Raw genomic sequence first — 23,918 nt, forward strand, 5'->3', positions numbered from 1 at the left:
AGTTGGGAACAAACTAGCGGCTTCCCTATAACATATAGGTAGGTGTGATGTGTGCACGCATATGTGAGATGTATATGTGATGTGTATGCAGTTGTGTAAGTGTGTATAGGGTATATGGGTGTGATACAGGCTTTGTGTGCAGTATATGTGCTTGTGCTGTTTGTGTATGGGGTGTATGTGGATTGTGTGTGTGTATATGTAGGGAGTGTAGGAGTACGTGGTGTGTGTGCACTGTGTATGTATGTAGAGGGTGTGTGCTGTGTATGTGTGTGGAGTATATAGGAGTGTAGGTGGGTGTATGTGGCATGTATACGTGAATGTGATGGTCACCGTACACTCTCTCTGCACGCAGGAAGGTGGCAGTGGCTCTGGACTGACTGTTTCTTCTTAGTTATTTGAACTTGGATTCTAATAACTTAGTTATTAGAAAAGCTGTGTGAGCTTTTCTATCATTTACATGTCTCTTGCATGGGCCAGGTACCCTGACTTCCCCAGCACCGCACCTCTGTAGTGCGGACCATTGACTAGGAAATCATCTTACTCTGAGGTAGAGCTAAAACAAAGGTTGGCACTGGGCATGGTGGCATGTGCTTGTAGTTCCAGTTCTTAGGAGGCTAAGGCAGAAGATCCCGAGTTTGAGGCAGTCTGGGATATGTAGAGAGCACAGGGTATGACTTTATGTTTAAAAGGGGGCCACGGTAAGCCCTTGGATTTTAAGCTAGAATCAGGGCCATAGGGACCTGAGACAAACTCCCAGCCCTTTAGCAATAGATGGTTTGCATCTTGGTAGCTTTCTAGCCCAGTGAGCCGCAGTCCGATGGGCTCTCAGCTCTGTCTCAGAGAATCCTGTGGGGCGAGCATGGGGGCTCACAGATCACCTGCTGTAAAGTCCGCTCATCAAGGGGCCACTGTTCTTACTTTTATTTAGGGTTGGTGACAAAGTCATAAAGGAAGTGGGCTCCTAAATCCATGCAGGTGTGGCAAAAGGCCCACCATATACCCCCTTTACTCCCTCAGTCTCCACACTCCCTTAGAAAGTGGTCAGTTGCAGCCCAGTCCTGAGGAAGCACTGGGAAGGCGACCCTGTCCTTCCTTCCTTAAGGTCAGCAGCACTGGCCTGAGCTCAAGGGCTGGCAACCAGTGCTGGCCACTGAAGTGTGACCAGGTATGGTGCACAGCGCAGGGGCTGTCCCACAGGACGGGCTTCCTACAGTGGCACACCGAATACATTCTTCTGGGAACACAGCAGAGCAAGGTGGTTAAAAGAGCTTCCAAGTAGACTCTTTCGCCCTGTTCTTCTTCACTTTGCAGTCGCGTGGGTGACATGGAGGAGAAACAACACAGGAATAGCCAAGACTTAGCCAGAAAGAAAGGCCATGGCCCATGAAATCCTACCAAGTACAGATTCAATTTCCAGTGTGATACTCAGAGGCTCTTTCAGAATTCTGGGAGTCTCTGGAGTGAAGTTTGAAGCTTTCTTGGATGGTTGGTGTCCACAAGAACAAAGAGCCTGCCATGTTAGCTCACTGTTCTATTTTCACGGGTATCCCAGAGTCCTGGTAGTTTGGGGGTGAAGTTACAGTTCCCCAGAGCAACAGAGAAGGAGGCGGGAGAAGCAAGGCCCCAAGAGCCAGTGCTCTTCTCCTTTTCCCCCCACCCGAGACAGGTGCAGCTTTGGAGCCTGCCCTGGAAACTAGCTTTTGTAGATCAGGCTGGTCTCGAACTCACAGAGATCCAACTGCCTCTGCCTCTTGAGTTTTGGGATTAAAGCCACCACAGCCCGGCTGAGCCACTGTTCTTTCTGGGCCAAATGAGGGCTAATCTTGGCACCTACCTTGACAAACTCAGAGTGCCTGGGCTTGCCTCAGAGGCTTTAACCCTGTATGGTCATATACAACCTATTTTCTCAAGTTGCACCACGGGTCACAAAGCAGGGTCTATAGGGGAGGTGTACTCTGGTGCTGGATACTATAGTCACTTCCTGTTACTGAAGGGGTGGCCAGAAATGTGAGGGTAGGGCTAGCATCATGTTCAAGGGCAATGTGATTCCAAGACAGACAGCGCTCCTCCATCTGGGCTGTGATGAGCCTGTGTAGGAGGGGTTTTAGGGGTCTGTCTGTCTTCCCCATGCTGAGGTTATGGTGGCCTGTACTACCACACCTGGTTTTTACAGGGGTGCTGGGGATCTAAACTCAGGTACTTCGCTCCCTGAGCACTCCCTGCTCTCGCCTCTCTTCTCCTCCTTTCTCTCCCTGCCCGACAGCCGCCCTCTCCCACCCTGGCCAAGGACAGCTGCCTTGGCACTGTCAGGAGGGCCCTTTTTCTTTATGTGGCACCAAGAGCTGAAGAAAAGGAATCTGGACACAGACCACTTAAAGGAATTACCAACAACAAATCAAACAGTGAAAGTTGGCTTGGTGGAAGGTTCTGGACTGCAATCAGGATTTCTGATGGAATGTTACAATCTGCCTGCCAGGATATGATTTCAGAGACATTGAAAGGGAGACTTCAAAAATATTTTGATTTGCTTCATTTGGGGCTTTCTAAACATTTACTATTTAAAATCTTTCAGATTAATGATTCAAAATGCCGTTTGTTGCAACGACTTATGTTTGGTGTCTCCTTGCCATTTATAAATGTTCAACAAAACGGGTCTCATGTGGCATTTTGGTGATGTTTGTAATTGCAGTTGTTGGTTTGTCTCGGGATTCTAGTGTCTAAGACGTAAGAGGATGATGAAGGACCTTGAAAGGAAAGTTAATGCCATTGCCAGGGGACAAAACCCAATGGTTAATGGGGGACAGTTCTCTCGCTGGTCCGTCGAGGGATGGGATGGAGGAAAGGGGCTTAAATGAAACATAAATATGTCTGCCAACACGGCCTCTCAGGCTAACACGCTCTCCAGGCTGCAGACACCACACTGATGTACTTATGGGGTCCCCCCTTAGCAACAGAGTTTCCATGGAAACGCATTGTGGCTTGCTGAGAGGAAGCAGGCAGGAGGAGTCTGCAGGAATTTCTCATTGAAATAATTACGGTCGCACTCCGTGTGCTGGGGAGATGAATGCACCATGACTCGTTTCCCAAATTCCCTTTCAATGCATGTTTGTGACAGCCCCACGCCCGAAGGCTGGCCATGAATGCTTGCTATTCTAAACCGAGAGATTATATTGTATTTTTTGAAAAAAGCACATCACGAGAACTTGGTGGCCAATTAGCATTTTTTTCCCTAGTATGGAGGCAGTCATGTGAATTTAAACATTTGTCCAGTGAAGAAAATCCTGCAGAGTGTTGAGAGAGAGAGACACAGAGAGAGAGAGAGAGACAGAGAGAGAGAGAGACAAAGAGAGAGAGAGAGAGAGAGAGAGAGAGAGAGAGAGAGAATGTGTATGTATGCAACCCTAAAGAATTTGATAGAGTTTTGTGCTTTGGTTCAAATTCCATGTATAATGATAATAATAATTTTAAAAAAACTTTATATATCACAGCAAAGTAGATCATATTTGTGCTATAACTTTTAAATATTTAGTAATTTAGGATATTTGGGGCTACTGTAAAAGGTTTTGTTTGTGTACTTAGACAATGTCTGAAGAGGGATTGAAAAGAGAAAATGGCATTTAGTGGATTCCCCCAGATCTTTGCAGTGAGAACTAGATTGTTATCTATGCATTTATTTTTGTTCTCTCTCTCTCTCTCTCTCTCTCTCTCTCTCTCTCTCTCTTTCTTTGGGTATTCATGCATGGACGTGCACATCCCTATGTACACATGTGTGTGCTGGAGCATTTGTATTCATGGATGAACTTGCATTTGGAAGTCAGAGGTGATGGTCTTCAGCCGCCAAATGGCTCATACTGGCTTACCAGCTTCAAGAGCCGCTTTATCCATCTCCCCAGCACTGGGGCTACTCGTGTGCACCACCGTACCTGACTCACTCTCATAGACTTTGGGCATCTACCTCAGGTCCCCAGGCTTGCAGGACAAGCAGTTTACCAAAAAGAGATGCCTCTCCAGTCTACTGATAGTTACTTAACATTGTTTGAGTATTCATTTTAAGATATATTTGTGTGAGCTTGTATGGGTTTGTGTGTACTGCATGTGTACAAGAGCCTGTGGAGGCCAGAAATGGAGTTACACAGCCAATTGCGGGTTAATAGGTGGATCCTTGGCACTGAGTTCAGGTCCTTTGCAAGAGCCGAACACACTGGTAACCGCTGAACCATCTCTCCAGATTAGATTGTTATTTTGGAAGAAGTTGTATATGAAAGGTGAAAATGTAGATGCCTTCCTGGTGGAACTTGCTGCCGTTATGTACAGTCAGCAGACACAGAAATAGTGCTGGAGAGTAGCGTTCTTTAGTGTCCCCACACCCTTGCTTCAACTCCCATTTTAGGCTCTCGTGTTGCTCTTTGGGAGTTCTGTGTGGTTCTTGCAGGACCACCATCACTTGGCAGACTTTAGCACAGCTTCCATATCAGCCTGACCACGTGGTATCCCCAACCTAAGGTCTCAGGAGGGCTCTGATACCAATGTCACTCCTTCTCGTCCTTCTTCCTGAGCCTACGCTCTCACTGCATGGACCACTGTCCACTAGGCACTCTCAACAGACATCCCCTCCCTGGTCTAGTCTCATTTCTGTTGCTACAAAAAAAAATATCCTGACAAAACACAGTATTGACTTTAGAGGCTTTTAGAATGCAAGAGCAAAGGGGTTGGCTGCTAAGGCCTTGCATGGGTTTGTGTGCACCACATATGTGAGGCAGGGGAGTCCCTACGTGACTATGAGAGGCCCCTTTACTGAGGCTGTGAAAGTGAAGCCGGGGTTGCAGCGAGGCCTCAAGCTGTTAGACAATAAAAAATAAAAAGACCAGGTTAAGATTGAACGGAATGGAGACTAGTGAATAATACACAGAATCAGTCAGGGAGCTGATTTCTCAGAAAAAGAGAGGAGATTAATGAATGCCAAGTTAACCAAAAGAAAGAGAGAAGACCCAGGCTAATTATTTATAGGTGAAATGGGGGGGGGGGAATGTTACAACAGATTCCAATGGAGTTCAGAAGATTGTCAGCAAAGACTTCGAAAACTTAGAATCTAAAAACCCAAGAGACCTATAAGAAATGAATAATTCCCACATGCAGCCTACAAAAATTAAATTAAAATGAAGGTAACTTAAACTGATCTTTAGCAAGAAACAAGACTGAAGCAGTAATCAATAATCTTCTGACAAAGAAGAGCCCAGGCCAATTTAGATTCAGTGAATTCCACTGAGCCTTTAATGAGGGTCTAGGAGCAATGCTCCATAAAATAGGAATAGAGGATCACAACCAATCCCACTTCATGAAGTCTGCAGTACCCTGATATCATGGCAGGATAAGAACAGAGAAAAACAGAAAACTATGGGGACCAGAGAAGTGGCTCAGGAGGAAAATGAACTTGCCACCATGCCTGAGGACTATCCCCAGAACACATGCGGTTGAAAGACAGGACTGACTTCCTTAAGTTGCCCACTGACCTTCATGTGTGTGCTTCTATGACATGCATATGTATGTGCACACTCAAATGCACGTGCACACACACACACATAAGTAAATACAAACAAAGAGAAAACTGTATGTCAGCTTCTCTAATAAATAAATTTTATTTTATTCCCAATAAAATACTTGGAAACCAAATTTTAGAGCACACTGAGGGTCTGAAGAGATGGCTCAGTGGTTACAAGCACTTATCGCTCTTTCAGAGGACACCAGTTCAGTTCCCAGCACCCATGGGGAGTAGCTCATAGCCACCCAGAACTCCAGGGAATCTGACATATTCCTTAAGAGTTTGGGTACCTGTACACATCACACACACAGATGGTGAGATTAAAATATACTCTTTGAAAGAACACATTTAAAAGAACATACATTATGACCAAGTTGGTTTCATTCCAGAGATAGTTCAACATAAGCAAATCAATCAATATACTACAGCACAGAAACTTAAGAACAGAGATTACATGATCACCCAAAAGACACAGAAAGGTTCTCGGCAGTATAATATCCAGTAATGATAAAAGTCCTGGTGGAATTGGAAATAGAAGAACTATATCTCAATATATTAAAGACTTCAGACCTATTTACAGCATACTCAGTGGGGAGGAACTGAAAGCCTTTTCTCTGAAGTCTGGGATGAAACAACTCAGTTCTAAGCAGAAAGAGCAAAGCTGTGAGCACTGCAATACCTCATCTCAAACTATGTTTCAGAGCTACAGTAACAAAACAGTGTGGTACTGGTGCAAAAATAGACATAGAACAGAGGAACCAAAAATAAATGAACACGGCTATGCCACCTAGTGTTTGGCAAAGGTGTCCAAAAAAATATACATTGCAGAAAGGTCAGCTTCTTCAACAAATGGTACTGGAAAAACAAAACAGGTTATCTACATATAAAAGAACGAAACTGGATCCATACCTCTTATCCCATAATCAATAAAAATGGATTAAAGACCTTAATATAAGATCTCAGCTCTGGAACTGATAGGGTGAAACATGTTGATAGATAGACCCAGGCAAAGGAGTCCCGAAAAGGGCTTCCGCAACACAAGAACTCAATCCATGAGTGGGGATAATTAGCAGAGTGAAAAGAGCCCACAGAATGGGAGAAAATTCTTGCTAACTGTTCATCCAAAGGAGCTTGATATCTAGAATATATTAAGAACTCTAAAAATTAAATACCCCAAACTCCACAAATCTAATCAAATATGGGCTATTGAATAGAATATTCTTGAAGGAAAGAATAAAAATAGCCAATAAGCATTTGAAAAGGTGCTCAACAACCTTAGTCATCAGAGAAATGCAAATTAAAGTCGATTTGAATTTCCATCTCATTCCATTCAGAATGGGGCTATCATCACAAAATCAAGTGACAGCAATGCTAGCAAGGATTTGGGGGAAGAGAAACCCTTAGACTTGGCTGCTGAACGTAATATATGAGTTTCCTAAATGCTACCTTATGGTCCAGTTGTTCGCACACCAATGTTTATTCTTGCTATCTGTAGTCATCAAGACATGGAACCAACCTGGATGTCCATCAATATCTGAAAGGATAAAGGATGGGTGGTACTCAATGGAATGCCACTCATCTGTGAAGAAGTAAGAAGCTGTGGCATTTACCAGACAGATGGAGCTGAGGCCATTACATTAAACATAGAAATCCAGACTCAAAGAGTCAAGTATTCCACCATTTTCTCTTGCACACAGAACTCAGGTGTAGGTGTGCATTTACACATATATAGATGGCGAAGGCTGAAAAGGGACAAGAGAGGGAAGCGGAATATATCACATGAAAACTGGGGGGTGGTATTTAGAAAGAGAAAGCAGACCAGCAGAGTGGAGATATGGGGGACAAGGATGAGGATAAAGTATAATGATATGTACATACGCGTATATATATATGTATGTAAAGGTCAAAATCAAACTCATTTTTAAAAGAAAATTTCTAGCTGAAGTTGCTGAAAAACAGCGAGTCTATTCAAGTTTATACTACTAACTTAGTCAAACTGGAAGAATTTAGACTTCCATCCAATTTGGATGCTTTATTTCCACAGGAAAATGGAAAAGTTCTTGGGAATAGTTCTGAGCTCACTGCAGAAATTCAAATACAAAATGTTAAGTCCAATTTTTGTTGCTATAACGGCATACTGGGAACTTTGTAACGAAAGTAAGTTTATTTGGTTCATAGTTTTGGAGGATGAAACTACAAGATTGGGCTCCCTGTCTTTCTTCTGTGAGGGCACAGACATCTTTGGGGGTTGTATACAAGAAGTGGGGTTGGAAAAAACACTGTTAAGGTGGAAGGTTTAATTATAGGGACATGGAGCCGGGCGGTGGTGGCGCACGCCTTTAATCCCAGCACTTGGGAGGCAGAGGCAGGCGGATCTCTGTGAGTTCGAGACCAGCCTGGTCTACAAGAGCTAGTTCCAGGACAGGCTCCAAAGCCACAGCGAAACTCTGTCTCGAAAAACCAAAAAAAAAAAAAAAAAAAAAATTATAGGGACATGGGGGTCCTGCAGTTTTGCGTGTCTGAAAGCTTTTCTGACAGTGAATTAATAAGCAAAGGCCACATGTAACAGAACACCACTGTAGAGTCCAACTTACAGGGTTATTTTGTTTTTGACACGTGTACTTGAAGCTGTCTATGTAACTACAGCAGTGGTTCTCAACCTGTGGGTCTTGACCCCTTTGACAAGCCTCTAGCTCCAAAAATATTTACATTATGATTCATAACAGCAGCAAAATTACAGTTAAGAAGTAGTAACAAAAACAACTTTATGGTTGGGGGGTCACCACAACATGAGGAACAGTTAAAAGGGTCGCAGCATTAGGAAGGGGAGGAGAACCGTTGAACTGGAGGATGTGTAGGGCTTATTCACTTACTGACAGTTCTCTCCCCTAGTACCGATTATCCACAAATATATTTTGAGAGTCTATTTCTGTTGTGTGTCCGAGTCTCCGTCTGTGCCCTTGAGTGCACAGACAGGGGCCAATCTCTCTGGATTTGGGTCTGCATGCTCACAGTTGGGGACTTTCAGACTCAAATAAACGGGTTTGCTTTCATGCTTCTAACTCGGGTGCAGTGTTCTCTGTAGCATTAGGGAGAAGTCCTGAGATGGCTATTTTGTTGTCCAGAAGCAACACTTGCAGGTATGTCGACTGTCACCAGGAAGCCGTATCCTGGGATCAGGTTAACTGGAAGTGCGCCCTGTTAGGAATGCCAGTGCACTTCCTAAAACAGCAGAGGTGGGCCTGGGCGTGACTTTGTGGGGGCAGAATCTGGTTTGAAGGCCAAAGCCCTGAACAACCCTGGACAGGGTCAGAGTCTGGTAAAATGCAGTTCCATCTCGACAGTGCCTCAGGGTCACCATGGGCACGTCAGCTGGCCATTTACCTCTCACGCCATCCTGGCAGAGCCTTGCTGACCACAGGATGTGCGACCATCCACAGATCACATGATTCCGTAGGAAGCCTCCCACGGACTCCACTCAATTGGCTGTTTCCTAGCAACACACCCACCACCCTGTCCACAAGCCCAGAGATGGCCCAGCAACAGCTCAGTATAGACAAAAACCTGCCACCAGCATCTCATAAGGGGCCTAACAACCTTCTACAAAGGTGGCTCATTCCTGGCACTTCCTGCACTTCCTGGTGGAGACTTGCAGCGCTGTAAAAGCAATGCTAGGGCTCTTCTTGTCTGAATACCAGTGTCTCAGACGGAGGCTTCTCTGCCTGTCACATTCCCCAGAGCAGACAGCAGGACATCAGAGCCCCGTGTGTGTGTGTGTGTGTGTGTGTGTGTGTGTGTGTGTGTGTGTGTGTAAGAGCAGCCAATGAGCCATGCAGATGTTGTCCCAGTTAACCTAGTCTGTCCTAAATACCACCCCAGGCACCTACATCTATAGAGCAAATGCTTCTGTCTGTTTACATGGTGTGGATGTGAGGCAACACCGTGTAGTGGTTGTCTTCTCCAGGGTCACCACCCAAGAGTGACTGTCTGATTCAGGGAGGGAATGGAGGGTAAAGCCAGCCTATAAGCGCAGCTAGGTTTATTAACTGGCAGCTGTAGGTCCCAGGTGGGGAGGTGTGTGCACACTGGAGGCTACTGTACCTCAGTCACTCTGGCATCACTGGGTTTGCTCATGCGGCCTCACAGATTATTGTTAGCTGCTCCTCCGACACTGAGCGCCTGAGAGGAACACTCAGGTGACACTAAGGACGGTATTCCCCCCACCCACGTTTAGAAATCCATCCAAACTCCTCAACCCACCATTTTTTGCCCCCCCTCCCCACCATTTTTTTCTGGTCTGATAGAAATCTACCAGGAAATCCAACCTAAAGTACTGAAGCCTGCAATTCCTGGAGGGTCTCACTGTTGTGTGCTGTCCCCCCTTTCTCCCTCCCTCCCTCCCTCCCTCCCTCCCTCCCTCCCTCCCTCCCTCCCTCCCTCCTTCCCTTCCTCCCATTCTATACTACCCCTTTATTCTATTACATATACTGACTTCTTTCTGTTGTATGCTATTATATCTTAACATTTGTGTTTATGTCTTTATAATGTGTATGTGTTCATGTGTGTGTGTGTACACGTGCATGTGTGTGTGCATGTGAAGGCAGGGGACTGTCTATCACTCTTCACTGTACTTATTTTTATTTTACGTGTATTGATGCTTTGTCTGCATTTATATTTGTATACCATGTGTGAGCCTAGTGCTCGAGGAACCCAGAAATGGGCATCAACTTCCCTGGAACTGGCTTTACGGACAGTTGTGAGCCACCATGTGGGTGTTGGTGATCAAACTACGGTCCTCTGGAAGAGAGCAGCCGGTGCTCTTAATCCCTGAGCCATCTCTCCAGCTCCCCACCTTAATTTCTGAGACCGAGTCTTTCACTGAATTAGGAGCTCCCTAACTGGATAGGACTGAATTAGGAGCTCATTAACTGAACAGGTCATGGAGCTTCTGGGGTCTTCCTGTCTCTTTGTTCCCAGCAGTAGGATTTCAGGTGCGCACTGCCATTCTGGACTTTTTATGTGCGTTCTGAGCTCAAGCTGTGCTTGTGTGTAAGACGTTTCACTGACTGGCCATCCCCCTAGCCCCTCTTTTTAACAGGAATCTTAAAAAATTCTATTCTATCTTCCGAAAAGTCTGAACTTTCCATTCCTTTTTCTGTCTCTCATGCCATTGGCACCTCTGTTCTCTGCTAGCTAATGACAGGTAACCAGTACCCACAGGGAGAAGGCTCACTGGACAGCAGACAGCACACCTCTTTTAGGTACACCTTTTTGTGTGGCCATGAAGACAGAAGCTGTGGTTTGGCACATTGTGTAGCCCCAATGATCCTTGACTTCCATTTGTGCAAAATGGGCTGTAAACAGCATTTGCAATGGGCATGCATTGCTCATTGGTGAGGACATTTCCTTAAGGCTGTGATGGTATTCATCACTGCACCCATTCGTCCATGGCATCCTTCAAACTGGGTTTTACGCTTATCCTACAATTTCTGACTATTTCATTTGTTCTTGAGACAGGATCTCACCATGCAGCCCCGGCTGTCCCACTAGAGGCCACAACCATCCAAATGCCGGGATGATAAACACGCACGGCCGAGCCAATATCTGACCCACCTGTTTTATATCTCATTAGAGAATTTGAAATTCCCCGGTTTCAACCTCTGCACTGGATGTCTCTACATGGAAGACTCCTAATCTCCCATGCATTTATTATTTCACCTGACTGGACTCTTCATCCTGAAGAACAGAGAATCCTGCAAGTAGGAAGTGTGCCTTCCTTTCATTGGAGGACACTGGGTTGCAGAGGAGTAAGGACAAGCAGCCTTCACTATCCGCTGTTCTGGCAGGGTGCTTTCTTTGTGCTGTTATGGTGTTTTAATCCATCTCCCTTGTTAATAACAGTCCCCAAATTAGGTGAATTATGAACAAAGATATTTACTTTGGTTCCAGGGTCTGGTACAGTTGAGAAACCAGAATGGGCCTTCTTGTCAGCAGAGTCTAAAGTGGCTCAGGCATTCACATGGTGAGAGAAAGGGAACATGCATGTGTGGGTGGGTGCATGTCCATGCACGTGCATGTGTGTGTGTGTGTGTGTGTGTGTTTGTATTTGTGTGCGTGCACGATGTACACACTTTGGTCTTTCCCGTTTGTGTGAGCATGTGTGTGCGGTTGTCTGTGTGTGCTGGTGTGCTTGTGTGCTAGGGTGCATGCATGTCGAGGACAGAGAAGAGCTTCTGCTTTCATTCCTTAGAGGACAGTCATATTTCCTTTAAAAACAACTTTTCATTAGATTGCTGGGGGGGGGGATGCATGTTACAGCATGTGTGCGGAGGTCAGAGGACAACTTTAAGAGTCTCTTTCCACCATGTGGGTCCTGGGGATTGAACTCAGGTCATTAAGGTAGACAATAACCTTTCTGGCCCCATCTTGGTTTTTGAGATAGGGTCTCATCTTGGCCTAGGACTGGTTGAGTAGAGAATGCTGGCTGGCTTCAGTGCTCCAGGAATCTGCCTGTTTTGGCTTATGCAACACCGGATCACCAGCCCAAGATCTTTTTTTGTTTGTTCATTTTTGTTTTTTGATATGAGTTTTTGAGGATTGGATTCAGGTCCTCATGCTTACAAGATAAGCCCTTGACTGACTGGGCTGTCACTTGAGCCTCCTCTGTTTCCACAAAGCCACCAGTATTCAGCCACCGAGGCTCTACTCTGACCACCCAATCCCAGTCGCGTCCCAGTAGCCCTTCCACTAAATGATACAGATTAAGCTTTCACCTCGGAATGGTTGCCAGGGTTAGACGTCAACAGGAGCATTCAGATAACACGTGATATTCAAAGCACGGCGCAGACTACGAACATGGCATCTAGATTTATCTATCCAGGCGCCCCCCTTTCTCATCACTGTCGGTGGGTTGCAGGTTGGTAGCCCAGATGCTTGGGTTTTGGAGAATAGTGCTTAAAATAAGCAAGGCAGGGCTCCCCAGGGGGAACAAAGGGCTCTCCTGGGCTCAGCACGTGAGCGGAGCTCCCCTGCAGGGGCTGTGGAACTCCATCTGACGCATTTGGGCTTTTTAAATTTTTTTCTTTCTTTCTTGCATACCAAAACATTTATACCATTTTCCAGTTAACTGCAGTCTTACTGTATTGTATTATATTCTTGAAATATTAACAGCACACAGCAACGAGCATATTTTTGTATGGAATTTTACACTGCCATTCATATTTTCTCACTCATTTCCCTCCGTTGGCCTCATAATAGAATTGAAAGTCTCCTGTTGGCTAAAGGGTTAATGATGCAGCTTTGGGATCCCCCTCCACCTCTCTGGAGGCTTAGCTGGCATAGATGTTTGATTTCTTTATTAGGAAAGACTTCAGGGGGAAGAGGCTAGCCTTTGACTGTGCCTTCTGTGTGCATTCATAATAAAAGCTGGTACATTCATGGCTGCTCCATGATGTAGAAGAACCAGTGAATGAAAGTTTGGGTACAGCTCACCTCCAAGAGAGTGGTCCTGCTTCACCGGGACCTGACCCGACTGGTCTCCAACATCCTTATAAAGCTAATTTCTCGCCTCTCTCTACACAGGCTTGTCTCTTCCTCCCGGCATTTTTGTAATCAATCTGGGTGGTGTTATTTTTTTTCTTTCTCTCTTTTTTTTCCCACATTGCTGTTGGATAAAAGATCCCGCCCTTGATTGAAATGGAATCTTCCACTATTGAGCGAGCCTTTGTTGAATGAGTCATCGGCGCAGCCGCTCATTGGCTGAGGCCGCCTGAGCCCAGGGGATTGCCTGGCACCGGCTGCAAGGCCCCGCTCCATTCACAGAAACGCTGGTTCGCTCGCTGGCCCTTTCATTCACACAAACAGCATCTCATTCACATTCTGTCGTTTTTTGTCTGCTTCTAATGAAGACCACGGTTTGGGAATGGTGGGGCTGACTTGCTTCAGATTGGAGGGGGACTCTAATCACCATCGAAATCGTCCGTGGGGTGCGCATCTGCTGTTGCTATGCAAGCTAGGGGAAGGGAAAAAAGAGAGTGCGGGGTGGCTTCTGGGCTAGGGCTGCCGCGCGGTTGGAGAGCGGTGGGGACGCGTTTGCTGCGACAGGGCGGGCCTGGCTGCTCAGCGCTCCTTCGTCCTCTGGAGCCGGCCTCACCCGTGCGCCCGCCATGGGTGACACTCCCTAAACTCCGTTCCTGGGGCTCCCAGAAAGCCTGGGAACCTCGCAGCCACCTGAGATCAGCCCTGGGCGTGAGAAGACTCAGGGTGACCTGCTAGTGTGCTAGAAGGCAAAAGCATTCGCTGGCACAGAAGTTACCGGGAAACTTTGACAGCGGTTGACTTCCCTGTGATGCAGGTTATTCATCTTAATGCATGAGGCCACCTGGCAGAGGCCACCGAGGAAGGGGTCAGTGGGTCTCAGAATCTTGGACAGACCTTCGGGGAGACTGTCCATGTCCTGCTCTCCTAAACGCCAGGAAGAAGGCCTGTGTGTGTCATTGCAAGCCTGAGCCTGACTCCCAAGGATGAGGCCGCTCTTCCTGTGGATTTGATGGGCAGTTAGAGCAGCCACATTTTTTTTCCTGCCTGACTGCAGGGCTGCAAAGCAGCAGCTGAAGGGACATTGACATGGATTGGTGGTGTTACTAAGGAGTGCTTCCAGGGCTTAAACACATTCAGTTGGAATAAAGCTCAGAGCTCAACCCTCTTTTTTCCCTTTTTCTTTCTTGGCATGGATTTCTGGAGCCTGTTGCCGCTCATCAGAGAAGCACCATTCTTTTTTGGAAGTAGATTTTCAACTTAATCCTGACTGAGAAAGGCTGCTGGCTGCTGTAAATGATCAGGCAAGACCCCCTGAGCTGTACTGAGAAGAAGTTCATGTGCAGATTTGTTTTTTTCCCATGTGTTGTCTGAGGAATTGCATCGACACAGACATTCGCCAGCAGACACACATGGCTGCTCTGTGGATGTGAACAAGAAAAGCAAACCACAGGAAACCGACGCCTTTTATTTATTTATTTTTTTACATTTTCACCTGATGGTGAAGGGTCCCCTCTTTTCCTTTTTCTTTCCTTTTTTTTTTTTTTGCTGAAAAATTGTTGCTGCTTCCTAAATCAAGATTCATCAGGATTTGCCTGAAGACTTCTTAAAAAGCCTTCGTCACATTTTAACGCATCGCTCGCTGTCAGACACTTCTGGGGCTCATCCTCATGAGCTTGGCAGGGGAAGAACGAACCCTAGCATGGAATAATGGGTTTTGGAAAGTTCAAGAGATCATTTGAAGGAACTGGATTTAACTTTGGCACAAATGCAGGATGGGGCAGGGGTAGATGAAAAAGCAAAGATTGGAAGGAAATATCTGCGAAGGTAGAAAAAGGAAATTTGAGAACTGATTGGCTGTAGTTGCTGTCAGCGGGTGGATGTCGTTTTCTTCTCTCCCTCTCTCTCTCTTTTTGCTACAGGAAGTGGTTTGCGGAGCTCACCGAGCCTTTGTTGAGAAGGGTCTCCTCAGAGTGAGTCACGCTTTTGCTGGGAGCAGCCCCGTGCAGCTGGGCGCTCCATCAGCGGCAACTATGACTTTTGCAAGGCAAGCGTTCCACCCCAACCCGTGGTCTCCCGGGCCCGCGCTGCGTGTCGGTTGCTCTGCTGCCTTGTAACGGTGTGAGGGCTCGGTCGTCGGCCTCGGCTGTCCCTCTCCGGAAAGGTTGTCCCGGGACCCCAGCTCCTTGTCCCGCTCCGGGGCCCGCGGCTCGTGTGCTATGCGCGGCAGCCCGCGCCGGGGCCGGCACCAGCAGCGCCCGGGCGGATGCGGCGAGCTCACGGAGGGGCATGCTTCCACGCACCAAGTACAACCGCTTCAGGAATGACTCGGTGACATCGGTCGATGACCTTCTCCACAATCTGTCGGTGAGCGGCAGCGGCGGCAAGGTCTCGGCGGCGGCGCCCGCGGCGACCCCCTACCTGGTGTCGGGCGAGGCGCTGCGCAAGGCGCCGGACGATGGGCCCGGCAGCCTGGGCCACCTGCTCCACAAGGTGTCCCACCTGAAACTCTCCAGCTCCGGCCTGCGCGGCCTGTCGTCCGCTGCCCGGGAGCGGGCGGGCGCGCGGCTTTCGGGCAGCTGCAGCGCGCCCAGCCTGGCGGCCCCGGACGGTGGCAGCGCGACCCCCGGGGCTCGCGCCCAGGCCGCCAGCATGAGCGCCACCAGGAAGAGCCGGGCCGGCGACGAGCCGCTGCCCAGGCCCCCGCGGGGCGCTCCTCACGCCAGCGAGCAGGTGTTGGGGCCGGGAGTCACCTATGTGGTCAAGGTGGGTAACCCACACAGCTGGGCGAAGGTCCTGGGCCAGGGTGCGTGGGGGAGTCGGGACGCCTTGGGACAAATGTCCTCTGAAGCCCCAAGGTGCGGGGAACACAGACGACTGTTGGATGTGAGGAAATGCGCCCTCCTTAGCCATCCTCTTGCTCGACAGGGCAAGGAGTGAACTACAAATGTGCCTTTTGCTGGTACGTAGGGTTAAGGTTGAACTGTCTGGTCACCTCGCATGGGGCCTGCTTTCCCCAGAGCACTGGTGTTGAGGCATACTCCTGCCACCTGACTTCACCAGGAGTCCTGCCAATGTCCCCTCTCGCTCTAGGCGTCCATCCTGAGATCATGGTCTGGCCTACCAGAAGTACACTAGTCAGACGTGGCAGCCACCTCCCCCAAGCCCCAATGAGGGATGTACACCAATGCCACAACTTCTGTGTCCTTCTGTGGCGGCGGGGTGGGCCACATTTCCCCTCCAGAGCAAGAACGCCCAACTTCTGGATGTCAGGGCAGAGGCAGCCTTGCTTCCTGTAAGAGGGGTTCTAGTGTTTTACCTGAAAAGATACTCTTCGGCCTTGAACTGTCTTGGTTCAAGGAGTAGTTGGGTAATAGTAGTCTTTCCTTCAAATGAGCTAAGAGGGGGATGAGGCTGGGGCTCTTGCTCCCCCAGGCTGGAAAGGAGTTTTTCTTGCAACACAAATAATGTTAATCGTTTTTCAAAAATTCACAATGTAACTGGCAGAATTCCTGCAGTTCACAAGCATGGTGTTTAAGGTACTCATTACAGCTCAGGTAATCTACCAACCCATTTCCTCCAGTCTGACCAGCTGAAGCAGCCACGGCCATGCTTCTCCCAGGTGAGGGCCAGGAGAGAGGCCAGGGGCTTACCTCAGGTGTGGCTTTTCTGATGAGACAGAAGCTCTCCCCACCACCTGCATTGACAAACCTGTAGAACAGTCTGGTCTGTAAGCACTAGTTACAGATCCAATTAAAAAAAAAAACCCACATGGTGCATCTTCAGGTAAATATGCTGTATCTTGGCAGGTTGGAACCAAATCCCCAAAGGAATGCATGCTATCTTTGACTGTATAAAACACATAAAGAGAATGTGGCCACCGGAACCTCCCCCCTCCCTCCAGTCTGCACTTGAATTTGACCTCTCAGCTACTGAACGCAGATCATACTTTAGCATCATGTTTTAGCAAAAGGGACACAGCTCAGCATCAAACAAACACATTTGGTTGAGTTTAATCTTTAAAGGGATGAATATTGCTTATTTAAATGATATGTCCAGGGTCTAAAGAGTAAAACTAACGAAGCAAGAAACCAAACAGAAACCAAACCACGGCTACCTGGAGGCTAAACCATGACTAGAACATGTTTGTTATCTCTGTTAGCTTCATAATGGCATCTTATGCTTCTGTTTGTGAAGCATTTAAGACAAGCACGTGGAGCTGGGCAAAGCTGCTGTTGTGTGCTAGCCAGAACACAGAGGCTGTTTTCAAAATGAGGGGCAATTCTCAAACTCACGCTTTGAAAGAACCACTTTGCTTGACGTCGGCTGTATCCCTTCCCAAGGAGCGCGTCATTGAATCTGGAATTTGAATATTCAGCCAGACAAATTAAGATGGTATTTTAGGTAGAAAAACCACTTTACCTAAGGTCTGGGCCAAATGAGGAACATAGGAAGATAGTGGTTTAGCCTAAACTCTTTCTGTGGGGACAGGTTTGCGTTATCTCAGAGCCAGTGGCAGTGCATTGAGGGTCAGAAAGCTTATTGGGCCTACTCTGAGGCTACCTGTGTCCCCAAGGGAGAGGACACAGCAGTGCCCCAGGGATCCTGGCACATGGAGGTGCATGGTACCAGTCATTAGTGGCCTGTACTGTCCTCTATTGTCCCTGTTGTTTAGCATCTGTGAACAGTGGTGTCATGTGAACGTAAGCCCAGAGGTGGTCCCTGCATCCCTGCAGAAGTCCGAGTTCACACAGAAAGAAGCCCAGACATTAAAGGAAAAATGTAGTCTTGTGTGCATGTCGCCTTCAGCTGATCAAATGACCCTCTGTGGGCACACGCGAGCAGATTCCCCACGTTGGCATGCTGAATTTTAAAATGACTTGTTTTATTGAAAAACTGAAAATCTTTTAATTTAGTGTTACTGAGGAGTGAAGGATTCTTCTGATGCTTTTAAAAGCCTGCATTTTATAACAGGAACTCAGTTCTAAAATCTGAAGGTTTGTAGTTCGCAAAGCTCCTTAATTCCATTTGATAAAATTCTGTTTTCCAAGTTCAAGGCAGTCCCAGATGCTTTCCAGCTCTCTGGAAGATTTCTACATGGCATCATCACAGGTTTTCTGCAAGAAGTACCTAGGGGTAGGTGGTCACGGGATGCTGTACGCTGCAGTGATAAGACTCAGATACTTCAGCTACAGGACAGGGGTACTGTACACACCGCAGCCTGATGGGTGTTGGCTGTTGACACAACATCAAAGCATTTCTTCAGCAGCTGCTGACATTTCCAGTGAAGGATGGAAAAATGAAACTGAGAAAATTCTCAACCAGCGGAATTCCAAGCTAATAGCATATGTAACCTGTATTTTCAACTATCCCTGCCTGCTATTAGTTTACCCTCCTTTTTTTAAAAAAAAAAAGTTTTTTTTTCCTTTCTTGAGATAAGGTCTTAGCATTCCAGCCTAGATTTGAACTTATTATATAGTCAATGATGACCTTAAACTTCTGACCCTCCTACCTAATTCTGTGTGGAAGTTGCAGGTGTATATAGGCCTCTCAAGTTCATGGAGATCCCCTGGGGCTGGGGATCAAACTTGGGGCTTCCAGCATCTTAGGTAAGCACTCTGTTAACTTAGTCACAGCCCCCCAAGCCTGCTATTAAATAAGGGCAGAGGCTTATGTACTCAGGAGGGCTCAAGTTTAGACTAGTGACAGCCGGGCCTCACTGGCAACACTGTAGCCCTCGAAGTAGCCCGGGCACTTGATCAATTGTGGTAGCATAAAAGAGAAAGAAGAAGAAACCATACCCCAGATAGACATAGCAGAACATCCTAACAGCAAAGAACCATGAATAGTGTCATTACATGTCTGTCTAAAGTTTGCTTTCTGTTTGGATGTGAAGTTTGCTTTCTGTTTGTTTGGATGTGATGGTCTGTAACACGCTGGGGATGAAGGAGGGTTGCTTGGCAGTGGTTCACCTGCGTGTGGTGTGACTGCCCTGTGGATCACTCAGGCTGCTCCTCCTTCTCCTCTCTGGTTCTAGGAAGACTTTAGGAAGGAAAGTCAGTCTGAGCCTGGCCCTGAAGAACCTCTGAGGACACGCAGGCCTCAGGTCCGGTTTTGGAACTGCTTGGCAGAAGCTGAGACTACAGTTGTTGGGTGTGAGACTGTGGTGTGCCCCAGGCCAGCCTTCGGCTCCAGTGTGATCCTCACATGAAGGGCTGTTTAGAATGCAGACTTTAAAAGGCCAAGAGGGGTTGATATGCTGAGCAGTGAACACATTTAGGGCAGGTTCAAGTGCCAACGGTCAAAATAAGACAATCCAAATGATGGACTAAGGCTCAAGGCTCCTGTGCAGAGCTGGGCATGCCGTGATTGCCACTCAGGGAGCTGGCAGCTTAGGCTATTCATAGGTCCTGCTGATAGCTGTATTTCAGCTTGTGAGTATTACCCTTTTACTGGAATGAAGATGACGAGCTTCCTGGAAATTTCTCCCCCAGTATTAGACATTGAACCCAGGGCCCAACACATGCTCAGCTAGAGTTCTACCATGGAATCCCCAGGGCTAGAGGAGGTTTTACCAACCGAGAAGGAGTTGTTATTCCCTGGTATTTGGGACTGGTTTTCTTCTGGAAAAAGGACTTGTTTTTTTATTTTATAAACTCTTTTAAAACAATTTTATTTTCTCTGATTAATGAATCTGATGACATCTGGGGTGTGTGAGCCATCTGCTTTATTCATTAATCTTCTATTTATCTTTATGGATATTTTTTAAACTAATTTTATCCTGAAATTTGTTCTTAAATTTTGATTGGACTCATCTATAAAGACATCCTTTCTTCCAGCTCCTCTTTAGTAACTGTGACTGAAGTTCATAGCAAACAGTCACTACAAGTCCGTTTTAGTGTGTCCATGATGCCTTAGGCAGTGGAATAAATCAAATTTTGTTTTAGTTCTAGAGGAGTTGAACTTTAAAAGTTGTTTTCCCTTAAAGTCTCTTAATAACCTTGTAATGTATAGCTTGCACGAAAACATTGCCTAAAACATTCGAACGATATCTTTAGAAATTCTCATGGCATTCCTGGTTAATTTCATCTGGAAAGTGTGTCCTCTCTCATGTGACGTAAGTGTCGGTGTAGAAACTGAACACACCCTGCCACACATCCATATCTTACTCCCCACTGCACAGATATATACACATGCCATACACCACACAGATCACATACGTATATACTTTACATCTTACACACACACACACACTACATAGATATATACCCATACCACAATACTCATACACACAACACCACACATACAAAGTTCAACCCCACGCCCCATGTAATTACAAACACGCACGTTATTATAACCAATTACCATATACACACATACACACCACATACCATATATAAAACATCTGTACATCTTACATACACAATGCACAGGTGTACACAGATGCCACATACCACTTTATGTCCACATATCTCCATTCTCTCATACACTGCAGAGCTATACATACGTGCCACAAGTACACACCACACACACCATATTCCATAATACTCTCACACACACATTGCAGAGATATACACACACACTTCACTACACACATATATACACCACATACATAAATACACATCTCACACACCACACACACCATATAAATATACACACATGTCATGCACTACATACAGGCTCATATCTCACATCACTATGCCACGCCCCTCCCATTGAATAGATATATACATGCTGCACATTGCACACATACACACATAGCACATTTCATATACACACACTGCATATACACAAATTCCACATCTTAATCATATACAAATAAACACAGCACATGTCACAAACATATAATCCTCATCCTGCATAGATACATGCATGCTATATACCACACACACACAGAGACACATGACACCCTCCATATATACACAAATACACTGACTGCACAATGCAACACATCGCACATCATATACTCAGACGCATATCCCCACTCACAGACATCACATACATACATACCCCTACCTCCACGTATCATATACTCACACATATACATACCCCTTTCTGCCTCTGCAACCCATAGCCGAGCAACCAATGGTGTTTGAATTGGTGCTATTTTCATTCTCGTTAGAAAGTAGCAAATGTCTCATTTCTAGAAATGCCCAATGACCTCATATGTTTCATTTGTATTCACGCTTAAGAACAAAGTCACCCTGAACAATAAGCTATCAGCAAGACTTTGTCCTGTACAAGGCAGTCCTCTGCACCGGGTTTTACCTTTACACAGATGCCTAGTTTTGAAAGGTTCTATGTTAAATACCCTTTAAGCAAAGCCCTGGTGACAGGGAAGTTGGGTTGTCTCACAGGCTTGGGTTATAGTGCATCAGAGTCTGAGGCTGGCTGGTGAGAGGCAGTGCTACTTGGTGTGGGCTTGCATGGTAGTTCATCTCTCTGGATATTACCGTGCCTGCTTTGGAAGTTATATCATTGGTGGTCTTTAAAGCCAGGAGGCTGGACTGGTAGAAACGTTGACGTCATGTTTGGGAGGGTTCTGGCTCTGATATCTAGCCTAATTGGAAAGATGGCTTTGGGGGAGCCTAGGCAGTTTGGATGCTCACCTTAGGAGACCTGGATAGAGGTGGGCGGTCCTTGGGCTTCCCACAGGTCAGGGAACCCTGATTGCTCTTCGAGCAGATGAGGGAGGGGGACTTGATCGAGGGAGGGGAGGGAAATGGGAGGCGGTTGCGCGGAGGAGGCAGAAATCCTTAATAAATAAATAAATTTAAAAAAAAGAAAGATGGATCTGTGACAGGCACTGTACCTTCAGAAGGGCACTTGCCTGGGAGGAAGAGGGCTGGACTGCTGTGCCAGAGCAGACACCAGTGCCAGCTTGGATGAAAAAGTATGGTAGGGATGAGAGGGGAAAGGAGGAGCCAGCACACTCATGACAATGGATAAGGAAAATGTGGAATCATTTAATTCATAATGAAATGGCCGGGTGTACATACTATCTGGAGAGGAGGAGAAAGCGTATTACCACATAAAACCTTTGACATGTGCTGGATAAAAACTACTGGTCAGGTAGGAGACATTGAACACAGGACTACAGAGTGGGAGGATGTTGCCCACAGTGTGTGTGTGTGTGTGTGTGTGTGTGTGTGTGCACTAAATGGATGTTGACCATGGGGTGTGTGTAACTGTGTACTAGAATGAATGTTGACCACAGTGTTTGTTACTCTACTAAAGGCTGGATGCTGTGTGTGTGTGTGTGTGTGTGTGTGTGTGTGTGTGTGTGAGAGAGAGAGAGAGAGAGAGAGAGAGAAAGAGAGAGAGAGAGAGAGAGAGAGAGATTGCACTTTAGGGTAGATAATGACCCTGGAGTATGTATGGCTGTACTTTAGGGTAGATAAAGACCCTAGAGTGTGTATGACTGTATTCTAAGGATAGATGCTGACCATGAAATATGACTAACTGCTTGCTAATATGTTTGGCATTTGTACATGTGTAGTGAATACACATGACTTCCCATGTGATTCTGGTAATTACTGGTTCCAGGTTGTAATTATTGCTTTCCTATAGTGGCAGAAAACAACTCATTTTGTTCTACTTTGATTTCTTATCACCTTCTCCCCACCAAAGCAACGACACCAACAAAGACCCCTGTTAGGTACATCTACCTGTGTTCACATTTTCTCCCAAGTTTTGGAATAATTTTTTTTTTGGAATAATTATGAATGGTGCTAATCAAGCCAGAGTGGGGGAACTAAGGATCTCCTTTGGATCACTTGACGGCAAGCAGTTTTTCAAGGACTGAGATCTGACTTTCTGCATAGCGTATCTTCATGCTTACTAGGGGGATCTGGGGGCTTCTTGACTCTCCTGTCCACCCGCAGGAGATGGCTGCTGCTGTTCTCTGGAAGCTCACATCTTCCTGGTTCCGAGCTGGTTCCTCTTCAAGGGATCAATATTCAGAACTTGCTGTGTTGAAAGCAGCAGCTTGTCAGATTCATCGGTACATCGATCCCAGGATTCCAGGCGTAGGGATGTATTATGCTGCTTTGGGGTGGGGTGCCATAGGTACTGAGGTTTGGGTTTCTAGCTGTGACTTGCAGATCTTATGAGAAACTGCCCACACAGCCCAAACCTTCAGAAGAGGCATTTTGAAGAGCTAGCTTGAGAAGGGGCCCTGCAGTATTCAAGAGAGCTTCTGGGTTTCTGATCACCTGGTAGCCACGTGAATACATTGGAAACCACTCAAAGCCAAGATGTTTTGAGGGGAAAAAAAGTTTAGATAACTCATTGTTCTTGTGCTGAGGCTTCAGATGTGAAGTCACACAAAGGTCTCTTCTGAAGTGTGTTCTTGTTCCAAAGAGGAAACCTACACCACAGAGTCTATGTTCTCTTCTTCTGTTAAGGTGGTAGAAAAGAAGCAAAGAATCCATTCAAAATTCTGTGTGTGTGTGTGAGAGAGAGAGAGACAAAGACACAAACACACACAGAGAGACAGAGAGAGAGAGAGAGAGAGAGAGAGAGAGAGAGAGAGAGAGAGAGAGAGAGAGAAATGGATGTCTTCCTCAGTTGCTCTCTACTTTAGTGTCTGAGATAGGGTCTCTCCGTGAACTTGGAGATCATTGACACCACTAGACCAGCTGGCCAGTGAGCCCCACATCCACCTGTGTCTGTCTCTCTAGCCCCAGAGATTACAGGTATATGCTGCCTTTAATGGTTTTTATTTTACTGTGTGTGCTGGAATCAACTTCTGGTCTTTGTGCTTGTGAGCAAGCGCTTTACCATCTGAGCAGCGTCCTGGTCACCATCCCAGGTGTGAAGTTTATTCTGCCCCAGGTTTTCA

General features: G+C 46.5%; 1 protein-coding gene across 6 annotated transcripts in view; it reads left to right on the plus strand.

The window, feature by feature from the left end:
• Positions 1–13,350: 13,350 nt before the first annotated feature.
• Shc3 (SHC adaptor protein 3) overlaps positions 13,351–23,918 on the plus strand; it is a 121,736-nt gene continuing 111,168 nt past the window's right edge. For 5 of the 6 annotated variants that reach the window (XR_012910362.1, XR_012910361.1, XR_012910364.1 and 2 more), the window contains exon 1: positions 13,351–15,841. Coding sequence is in view for 2 of the 6 variants with exons in the window: in XM_075969656.1 (XP_075825771.1) it covers positions 15,365–15,841 (477 nt within the window). In the remaining 4 variants the exon portion in view is untranslated. The remainder of the gene's footprint in view (positions 15,842–23,918) is intronic. The other variant, XM_075969655.1, reaches the window with a different exon arrangement.

The sequence above is a fragment of the Microtus pennsylvanicus genome, chromosome 4 (assembly GCF_037038515.1).
Source record: "Microtus pennsylvanicus isolate mMicPen1 chromosome 4, mMicPen1.hap1, whole genome shotgun sequence".
In the NCBI taxonomy this organism is placed as follows: Eukaryota; Metazoa; Chordata; class Mammalia; order Rodentia; family Cricetidae; genus Microtus; species Microtus pennsylvanicus.